We start from the raw sequence: 10,694 nt of genomic DNA, 5'->3' as shown, positions 1-10,694 counted from the left end.
CTTTTTGCAAGATCTAAAATTTTAGCTATTGTTGTGCTTAGATTTGCTCCTTTTTTTTTTTTCTTTTTTATCTTCATTGCATTCTCTTCTTCTACCATGCCATATTGTCATCGATCAAGGAATATATCACTTAAGGCCGTTAATGCTACTCCATTAGATCGAACTTTTGATGTTGTAGAGTGTAATTATGTTGGTGTTGCACCCATTTTTAGTGTATTGCCATCTCTAGCTTCCGTGAGACGTGATGACATGGCTTGTCCAATTCTTGGTGTTCTACCATCTCTTGTTGATGTGGAATGTGATTATGATATTGATTGGCGAGCTATGGATAATACATTCTAATTCTTAGAGAATGTTCAATGATTAAGTTTATGGGAAGACAATGTGTATGAGCTTGAGTGGATTCCAGAGTGTGATAATGAACTTGATTATTATAAAGATATTTTTGAAGATGAAGTGAAGATTTTGCGGGGTAAGTATCAATATTTCAATTTCTCATTTGATCCTTTCTCTTTCGTTTCTACTCTTTCCCCACCTTTTCTTATTTCTCGGCTTGAGCCACTTTTTTATATTCTTAATATTTCTTCCTTATCTGTAGTGTTTTCTTCTCTTAGCACATCGATCATTTGTGATTCTTATGATTCTCTTTCTCAGTCTAGTGTTGAATTGAGTATTTTCTATCCTTCTCATACTAATCTTGATGTTAAGTGTGTCCATGAAGTTGAGAATTTTGTTTTTGTTTTATTTGCAGAGTTTTTGATCAATTTTATTGTTAAATAATCCCATATTCCAAAGGTTGAGTCACTTTGGCTAGAGTTTCGAATTAAATGTATGTCCCCACTTGTGAGTGCCACTGAAAGCATTTGCTTTACTATTGTTACTAAAGAATTTATATATTCCTTTGAGAGTGTAGATGTTGTTATTGATTTTCTTGTTTTAAATGTTGAGTGTGTTAAAGAGGTTGAGTGGTGTGAATCTTTTGTTTATATTGTGGTGGCCAAAGTATTTTATAATAGAAAATCCCCTATTTTCCAAATTTTAAGCATATATTCGTTTAATTTATCTATTTTTGCATTCTCAATTGCTTCTTTATCCACATTTTCTTATTTCATAATTGTTTTTCCTCAATTTTTCACATTTTCTCCTTGTTACCCTTACACTTCTAACTTTTTTTTCTGAACGATGGGATGTTATGTGATAACTATTATTTACGGACTTCACAACATCTCATTCCTGCTTGTTCTCATTTTCCTCTTTCTTTGCACCGTGCTCCTTTCGATCCTGGAGAGCCTCAATCACTTTCTCTAGAGCCCCTCTCGAGTTCCCCCTGTTCTGGATCAACACCTCCGCGATATCAGCAGGAGTGATCTCAACCTTGGCAATCAGCTCCTCGATCTCTCCAAACTCCTCCTCAAACTGCTCCTGTTGCGAGATTTCAAGGTGAGTCCACGCCAGCACCTTGAACGCCTCAAATCCACAGTAGCCCATGAAAATGTGGAGGTCCATCCTGCCGGACCTCAACAACGCAGGGTCTAGAATCTAGATCCTCCTTGTGGTTGGTCGTGAAGTTCTCACTCCCGCTACAAGACCACAGCCCATCGATGAAATTCAGTAGCCCCGAAAGTGTGACCCTGCTGCTCTCTTGCTCCTTTTTCTTGTTTTTCTTCTCGGACTCTCCATCTTTCTCCTCGGTTTCTTCCTCCGGTGCCGGCTTCCCCCTCTTCTTGAGCTCCAGCGAGCAGTCGATGTCCTCGATCACGATGATCGCCTTGTTGGAAATCCCCATGAGCAGCTTTCTCAAGTCTGCATTGCTCTGCACCTCCGTCAGCTCCATATCGTAGACATCATACTGCGTGTAGTTCGCAATGGCAGCGATGAGTGACGACTTCCCAGTCCCCGGAGGCCCGTACAAGAGATACCCACGCTTCCAAGCTCTGCCAACCCGCTCAAAGAAATCCTTTCCAGCTTTGAACGAGTCCAGGTCCTGGATGATCTTGTTCTTGAGCTCGGGATCCAGCGCCAGGCTCGAGAAAGTCGAGGCATGCTTGAAAGGCACCGATCTCCACGGCTTGTCCCTGTAGATCCACTCGCGTGAGTTTGCCATGTCGGTGTAGAGCTGCTTGGTTCTGTCGCTTCAAGCTCTCCCCGAGCTTGATAACTTCCCTCATGTACTCCGGCAAGAGTGTATACGTGTGCCTCCTGTGAACTTGGACAACGTACTCTCGGCGTGTTCCTCCACTTCGATCAAAATAGCGGAAGCCTCCACGGTTGGACGGCTCGCTGACATTGAAGACCCAGGAGAATGTCACCCCTTTGAACTTGTCCTCCACTCGCTCGCCCCTGGCGAGGTTGCAATTCGGCTTGCTGGCGTTCTTCACTCGTGTGAACTGGATCCTGTTTGCCGAGCTCTTGGTGTTGGTTTTGGTGAGATGTGCAACGTAGAGGTCGACCAGGTCGTAGATCTCGTTGCTGTTGTTGCGGACGTATTCGGGAATTGAGAACGCTGTCTCCCACCAGAGCCAGGATACCAGCCTCCTGAGCTTGAGCAACCGAGAAGGAACTTATCTGCTTGAGAATCATGATAAAGCCCATGAGGGAACCGAGATGGGCGAAGTAGCCGCCTGCCATCTTGCTCTGTTTCTGCTGCTGCGAGAATGAGAAAACTACCCAATGATTTATTTCATACCCACTGACCACCAAGAGCTGCAAGTGCTGTGAGGCTGTAGCACCCGCTTCGGCCAGGCCAGCATCTTCTTCCTGACAAAACCACCCAACAGCAGCCAAGGAGCAAGGAGGACAAATGCTAGCGGCGGAGCACATATTGGAAAACGTCAAGAGCCCTCCATCACCCAAGGCATGGGCTACCAAATCTTGCCTTCTCCATGCTCTACGAGGGGGGGGGAGAGAGAGAGAGAGCTGCCTTGTTGTAGTGAATCTTTCAAAAGATCCTTCCCAATACTCCTGGTAAAATATTCTTTTAATATTCTTAGTTCTGGTGAATCTTTCAAAAGATCCTTCCGAAAAGAATATAATATTCCTAGTAAAATATTCCCTTAATATTCCTAGTAATAAAAAGACCTTTGAATGAAGAGTACCATTGGGCTAATGGATGTGGGATGGGCTCAGCCAGAGCAAATGACTCCGGCGGTGGGATGGGATCCGCGCGTCGGTCTGATCGTGTCCGATTGGTTCCAGAGCAGCATAGGTACCCGATTGCTGAGAGTGGTGGCAGGGGCATTCGAGCGCTTTGGGCTGGAGCTGGATTCTTCAGCAGGGGCGTCGTGGTTCTACGATGTAGATGGGTCGAGTGTGTCGGAGCTCAAGTGGAAGATTTGGACTATGGCAATCGCCCACGTCCTCCGGGTTCCCATCCCGGAGAATTTCCTGCACCTCTTCATCGCTGTGGACTATTTCATGCGCCAGCGAGGTCGCTCCAACCAGCAACGTTATGGTGACCGGAAACTGCTGTCCTTCGTGCTCCCTTGCCACTACGCTGTACTCAAGCTTGAAGAGGTGAGTTCTCGAGATTTCTGGTGGCAAAGCGGTAAAAGAGCTTTTTTCTATGGTCGCAGCTCAAGGCGAGAGACATTCAGACGCCAGCCACTGAAGCGATGTCTTCAGAGGAAGGAATTACACGTATGGCTTCTCCTTTTTCCTTTTCACTTTCTAACCAGTCACCTGTGCAGATCTTGTGTCGCTCATGTCTAGAGTTCCCTGTACTTTCTCGACGCGAACATGTCTTCTGGATGCCATGCGCCTGTTTGATGTGAGCGAGCAACTCTGTGTGCTCTTCTTCGCGTGGTTGCAGCTCCAGGTCCAGGTAAACAAGCAGCCGCTCGAATGGCTCGACGCTTTCCTAGCTCAAGCCAAAGCTGGCGGCGGGGGGCACCTGGGCAACGTCTTGCTCTTCTTCCTAGACACCGTGCACGCATACAGGTTTAAGGGTTTCTATCTGCTACCCAGGGAGAACATCGACAGGGTCTTTAATGTTTGCATCAAGGAACTCCCGATGGTAGAGTGGCAGTCGATCGACCTCACCCCCGGCGTCCGTCAGGTGTTAGAGGTGAAATCCTTAGCTCGACTTGCAAAACACAGATGAGACTCTTAAGGCTTCTTATTCTTTCTTTTTTTAATTATTATTTTATTTTGGCAGGAGGTGGACGCAGAAGTGACACACAAATTCGAGTGGGACAAAAGCCTTCTTTTACCTCTGGAGCGTTGGGTGCATAGGAGGTCGCTCGTTTACCAGCACAGGCCTCGCGAGATTCCATACGTTATGGACTTTACGGATGCAAGCTTGCAAATTGGCCGTCTGATCTACACTTGGACACTGACGAAGAAGGGGCAGCGGGACCATGCCGAGCTCCAGACGCTGTGCTCGACGGGCAAGTCGATCGTGGAGCACGCACAGTCGGTGCCAGTGGGAAGCAGCGACGAGCGCCAGCTCTACCGTGCCGCCGCTGCCGTTTTCGGCAAGGATCTTAGCGGCCATTTCGTGCAGCTATGCAGGAACGCGCAGTGGGAGCCGGATGGGGTCCCTTGCTCGCAATCCGAGCTGGGAGAAATAAGGGAGCTGGCATGGAGAGGGCTGATTTTAATCTTCAAATTCCAGTCCAGAGTTCCAGAGCATTACTTTGACGGCGGCCCTAAACAACTGAGAAACAAAGTGCCGTTCGGTGCCATGATCGTCTACATTGTTCACGTACGCACACAGTGTTTTTTCCGTTGGAATGTGTTTCTCAAAAAAAAATTCTGTTTTCTTTGTGTTGTTTTGCGCAGGTAATATTTGAGGATCACTTGGCTCTAGACATTGACTGCAAAACGTGGACAGAAGAGTGTGAGTGAATTATCGTTGCTTGGTGGAAGTATTTACTAAAGCTGTTTTTTGTAGGCCACATGGCTCTAAATAGTCACCCAAATCGTGCTACAGTTCGGAACAAGAGTGGGATTTTTGTTGCATCAGATGGGACTAGGAAGAGATGTCTAGCTCTTGAGAAGTTGATAGAGTCTCCCAAAATACAGAGGGCCCTGGGAGCCAGCGCTGATGAAATACGCGATGCTATGGTCAAGGCGTTTGCAGCAGGTGGTATATATTATGATCAGGAACACAGAAATTTATGGTTTAAAATGGGCAAAATATTCAGAGGGGATTATGCGAGGCTCTCTGCATATATTATAGCATATGTAATTTTCAAAGGATTAATTTAAACAATGTACTTATCTGTCATTGGTCTCATTCTATGAATGGATAAAATTATGTTTCGAACCTTTTTGTGAAAAGCATAAGATTGAGCCTACATTTAAAAGCCTCTAAACAATGCCGACGCATTCATTCGGCCATTGACGAGGAGTCGCCATCTCCAGTCGAAATCTGACCCAAACCTCGCGATCTAGGCTTGAAAGAAGGTGCCACGGAGGCAGATCAAGAAGGGTTCAATTGCATGGCTTTGGTGAATGTCAGGCTGATGCACTGCGGAGCTGGTGGGGAACTGCCTGGCCTGCCTTCGAGTCGTCTCGCGGGCGGTGAAGGTGGTGAGCCCTCTTGTGCGCCCCAGTGCCTCCTTTGCGAAGGAGAAGCATTTTGAGCTTAGATCTAATGTCTCTCTCTACCACTTGTTTAATCTCCAATGTTTTTCTGCCACATTGCAACAAATCTCTGGCGCACTTCTGTGGGCACTGGTTCGCAGTAGCAAGCGTCTAAAAATTACAGAATATTCTTTAGCAATCGTTTGTGATGGAGAGCTCCCCTAGACTCTTTTATGCATGCCTTTTGTTCTAGGTGATATAGCATGGATTTGTCGTGCAATATACACTAGACAGCTTTTCTGTTTGAGTTGCAATGAATGAGTGCGTGCCACGTGATGGAGCTCTGAATACTATGGTATCATTTAGGCACGGATCAAGCCTACAGTGATTCAGGATTTACCCCAATTTCAAGAAGCTGGACACATTTCACGCAGTGTTTATGCTGATATGTCTGTTAGAAATTTCATAAGGCACCATCAATAAAGGGATTCTCAAGTTGGAGACAATCTTAGCCATTCTTCAACATTGCTGCTGTTACACATTACATATTCTTTCTCTTTCTGACAAAAAACTTAAATAACTTTAAAAACCATAAGTTATAGTACAACCTGGAAAATATAGATGTCATCATTTTTTATCTATCTTATATTTTGTTTTGGCAGTCTTGTGGTGCCCAACAAGAAGCATGAGACTGCAAACAAAGAATTACCTGGAAAATACAGAGGTCAAGCATTTTCAATGCCAGATAAGGCATGCAATTCCTAAAAGGATAGAAAAGATATAGACAGATTTCACACTCATATGATGTTTTTCTATTGAATGAGCATTGAAGCTTCATCCCATGGTAATAGATAGCTCATGCATTGTTCTTGATGCCAGTACAATAGGTGGATGATCCCTAGTCTATCAAGTTAGATGCCCTGTCATTCAGTATGTTGGCATTAGATGTGGAAGGTAACATAATTTTCTCATGATTGGTTTGAATCATTTTTGCTAGTAGTGTAAGAAGTGGCATTAAATCACTTTTAATTTGCTCTCTATACACATCAAAGTTCCTACCATATACAAATTTATTTCAAATTTGTATCATTAAAACCTATCCTTCCAGTTTACTAGAAGAGGTGGAGGAAGAGGAGGAGGATGGCCTTTCATCCAGACTCAAATTGTAGTTCAAGTGTCAATAGTGATAATGTTGTTGTCCTATAGATTCTGTTATTTTCCAACCTTTTAAATTCAATTCATTTACACATTTTCAGGCCTTTTGTCATTTTTGCAATTGAGGGGATTCAGTAGTTTAGCTGCATTTGGCACCTCGATCCACTTAAATTTGAGACTAAGACCATTGTGTACCTCATATGCTATCTTAAAATTTCAATGCCATCGTTGTATAAATATATGTGGCAAATTAGAAAGGTGTATATTATAAGGTGCTACCCAAAGAACTTCATCACATTCACACTAACAATGTTAAGGAGATTATCAAATTTTGATATAGTTGTCAACCTAAAAGATACTAATTTAGCTAATACCAAATTTGTGAGCCTCATTCACTCACAACATAACCAAATTGCAATAGAGGCACTTCAATTTTTTGCCTTAGCATATTGTCAACTTATAAACTATGGTTTCTATGTATATGCCATTATTTTTGGTGCAACTCATTATATTATAGCTTGCAAGTTGACTACCTCCTAAAATTTCATATAATATTCAAAATATACACATGGGGTATTTGTTTATTTGAGGCCCAAACACATCTTGAGCAACATGTGAGATACAAATCCTAGAGCCCCAAAAGTAGAGTCAAAAGGATGCCATGTGATAGTGGCCAAAGCAGAAACTAAATGAGAGTAACACATTTAGACTAAAAGTTCTAACTTGAAAAGTCGAGAGCAAGAGTAGAACTTTTAACGAAGTGCTCAAGGAATGAGCATGAAACAAGCAATAAATGAGTTTCTAAAAAAAGGACACAAGAGGACCAACATATGACATGTGGAAGTGTTGAGATGGACTTGAGATGAAGTCCGAAATGGAGTTTGAGATGGACCTAAGATGGAGTCCGAGATGGAGTCCGAGATGGAATCCGAGATGGACCCGAGATGGAGTCTGAGATGGAGTTTGAGATGGAGTCCGAAGATGGACCCGAGATGGAATCCGAGATAGACCTGAGATGGAGTCCGAGATGGACCCAAGATGGAGTCTGAGATGGAATCGAAACCAAGACCGAGACCGAGTTCAAGTCCGAGTCTGAATCCGAATCCGAGTTCAAGTTTTGATTTCAAGTTCAAGTTCGAGTATGAGTCTGAATACTAATATAGGTTGCTGAATGAAAACCCAAAGCAATCATCCCCCAGGGGGGAGAGGGGGGCTGGGGGGAAGGGGGAAAAGGGGTTCCAAAAGTATAGTTTGGCCAGGAAAGGCCAATGAGGATTCTTTATGTAGTGACCAAAGATACAATAATATGTGGAAAAAGTCCTAGAGGATAATGGGATTTAGCAATTCCCCTAAGCCAACCAATAGAGTTGGACTTGAGACCTTCTAATATCAAATGTAAGTTCCTAAGTTTAGACTTCCCAAAAGGTTACCTAACCCAGTATTATTTAAACCCAAAGACTCTTAACCCCAAGTATCCCAAGACTCTTACCCGATTGGAAAAGAAGGTGCATTTTTGTTCATGAGCCCTTTCCCTTTATATTTAAACCCTTATGGATCATCTCTTTAGTCATTCCCTTTGATTGTTTACATGGTCGAGTCTATAGGCCTTGATCCAATGGCACTGTTGGTGAACTTGGCCATAGACAAAAGAGGATTTGGTAGAGACCAAAAAAGGGATATTAGAGAAGGTTATTCCCCATATCTGCAGACATCTTAAGAATGCTAAATAGTGGATCTAGAATGATCATTCAAGGATGGATGGCTTAATTTTTGAAAGACAGGACCATGATGTAGGTAGTGTTGGACCACCAAAGTGACAAAGATGAATGGGCATAACTTTAGTGTAATGGGCTGATATGTTGGTGGAATCTTTAGGTGTCAATTATGGGATTGGACATGTGAAACACTTGGACCAAATCCAATGGCTAAGTGGCATGGATGCCATTTTCGAGGCTAGTAAGTCCCCAAGTTCGGAATATAATTTATGGAGGTTATGAATGAAACTTCTTTAAGTGGTTGGAGACATGGTTAAGTGACTAAAGTAGAATAGAAAAACTAATCGCTTGCACAACAATACTCTATAGCATAATGATATCAAAAGGGATACAGTTTGCTATTGAAATCCTACAGCTAGGAGCTTTATATATGGGATATCAACATATAACTTAGCACTCACTGTGTTAAAATTTTATCCAAATAAGGATTGAATCCATTTTGTTTTACATTTGTGGAGAAAGCTTTTAATTCCCTTCTCGAGATAAAAAAGTTATAAATCACTACTTCCATTTAGAGTTATTATATTTATCCTCACTTCACCATATATGTTCAACATTCCACTATTGTATCCATTTACCCTCACTCCATTGAGGTTATATATTTTATTTGGACTTATTATATTCATCCTCATTACATAATCTATGTTTCGTCTTCACTCCAATACCATTGTTATCTATCCTCACTCCATTATCATGATTAAACTACCATCTATCCCCTCTACTACCTCTTCTGAAAAAAAAAAACAGTTTTAAGTATTGGAAAAAGAGGAGAAATTGACAAAATTTAGAAATAAATATTGTAGAAAAAAAGAATAAAAGAGCATTAAATTTTTTTTAACAGTTATTAAAAAGGAAAAAAGATAAAAAAGAAAGAAATTTACTTAAAACTTGAATGATTGAGAACCTTTTGTAATAAGAGACTCTTTCTAAATAGAAATGTTATTAAAAATACTATATATAATATAGCAAGTATACTAATATATATATATATATATATATATATATATATATATATATATATATATATATACATACATACATACATACATCATACACTTAGACCTTAGACATTTTACAGATCTTATAAATTTAGAGTTATAATTTTAAAAATAAGTAACTAAATTTTTTGTGAGGTCTAAGTGTACAACTATGATATTATATATTAATATTAGTGTAGTGGGATCTTAATAAAGACTGAAACTAACTATAAATGATCATCATAATCAGTCCCCACAAAATAAAAAAAAATTTCCTCAAGATGAATATTAAAAATGTAAATACCAAAATGGCAAGTTATTAGCAACTAATGTAAAAAATTTCAAACCCATCACAAAGCTTTTAAATTCACAACTCAAGCTTTTGAGTTTTATAAGCTTTGTTAAGAGAAGGTAAATTTTGTGTTGCACCTTGTAAACACTGAATATCAAGTATAGTATTCAATAATATAAAATCCTTATTTAGAAAATCTATAGATAGTAGAATAACAAGTTCGTTCATGATCTGATATTTTCAACAAAATTAAATTTACCCTTGTTTGGGTGGCCTTGACTAAAAGTTGCAAGGATCTCCTAGGCATCCCCACATTTCCATACACTTTAGATAAGAAGATTTAAATCCACCAATAAAGTATAAGCTCAATCTCACATTCGAGAAGTGCTACAAAAATGGAGCTAAGTTACCCACTCGATCCTATGCCAGCTCCTTGCAACCCGACAAGCACAAGATTCTGGTTGTTGTTGAGGGCATTCTATGGTTGTTGTTGAGGGAAATGATAGAGCCCTTGCCCTACTTATCATGTTGTTTCGAGCTGCACCAGGGCCATCGATCCAAGCTCAACCATTCAAGCATGCATATCACGTTTGAATTGACTTCATCAACTGAACGGTCAAAGGAGTCCTTGGTAATGTAATGTGGCTGTAGTTAGTGGTGAGATTCCATGTTGTGGCTGTGGAGACCTGGTTTGAATCCCAGTAGCCACAATTGCATTCTTTTTTGGTAAGCTTGTTGAAGTTTTAGTTTGACTTTATTTGCATGCTTTGGTCAAATTAATACATTTCGAGAAACACTGGATGCAACGGAGGCATGGCTGTTCTGCTACATTCATTGAACTCATCCAGAAGCACTGAAGAAGTACCTTTCTCCAAGTAGAGTGGGATGTGATCAAAACCAACATCTTGTTTGTTGGAGAAAAACCTCCCTGTTGTAGATTCGGAGGTTGAAGCAATGCCAGCCAAATAG

The 10,694-nt window shown here is 41.3% G+C and overlaps 3 protein-coding genes across 3 annotated transcripts in view; 1 reads left to right on the top strand and 2 right to left on the bottom strand.

Moving 5' to 3' along the window:
• Positions 1–1,188: 1,188 nt before the first annotated feature.
• LOC112341406 (AAA-ATPase At4g30250-like) lies at positions 1,189–2,248 on the bottom strand. The gene is given in 2 exon segments (XM_024661435.1): positions 1,189–1,542; positions 1,544–2,248. Coding segments are annotated over 2 exon segments (876 nt in total). The 5' UTR covers positions 2,105–2,248; the 3' UTR covers positions 1,189–1,227.
• An 875-nt stretch (positions 2,249–3,123) lies between these two features.
• Positions 3,124–5,227, top strand: LOC112341549. The gene is made up of 6 exons (XM_024661834.1): positions 3,124–3,513; positions 3,573–3,636; positions 3,687–4,063; positions 4,154–4,702; positions 4,780–4,837; positions 4,892–5,227. Exons 1-6 carry the CDS (start codon positions 3,136–3,138, stop codon positions 5,206–5,208), a joined length of 1,743 nt encoding a protein of 580 aa, XP_024517602.1. The 5' UTR covers positions 3,124–3,135; the 3' UTR covers positions 5,209–5,227.
• Positions 5,228–5,457: 230 nt separating this feature from the next.
• The window catches only part of LOC9661381 ((+)-neomenthol dehydrogenase), a 7,562-nt gene continuing 2,325 nt past the window's right edge, over positions 5,458–10,694 (bottom strand). Inside the window, exons 5-7 of the mRNA XM_002962611.2 lie at positions 6,236–6,287; positions 5,927–5,977; positions 5,458–5,697 (exon numbers count right to left, since the gene is read on the bottom strand). Of these exons, the coding sequence (XP_002962657.2) occupies positions 5,458–5,697; positions 5,927–5,977; positions 6,236–6,287 (343 nt within the window). The remainder of the gene's footprint in view (positions 5,698–5,926; positions 5,978–6,235; positions 6,288–10,694) is intronic.

The sequence above is a fragment of the Selaginella moellendorffii genome, unplaced genomic scaffold, assembly GCF_000143415.4.
Source record: "Selaginella moellendorffii unplaced genomic scaffold, v1.0 SELMOscaffold_2, whole genome shotgun sequence".
Classification (NCBI taxonomy): domain Eukaryota; kingdom Viridiplantae; phylum Streptophyta; class Lycopodiopsida; order Selaginellales; family Selaginellaceae; genus Selaginella; species Selaginella moellendorffii.
The sequence above is the reverse complement of the archived record's forward strand: the minus strand, read 5'-3'. Positions and strand labels throughout refer to the sequence as shown.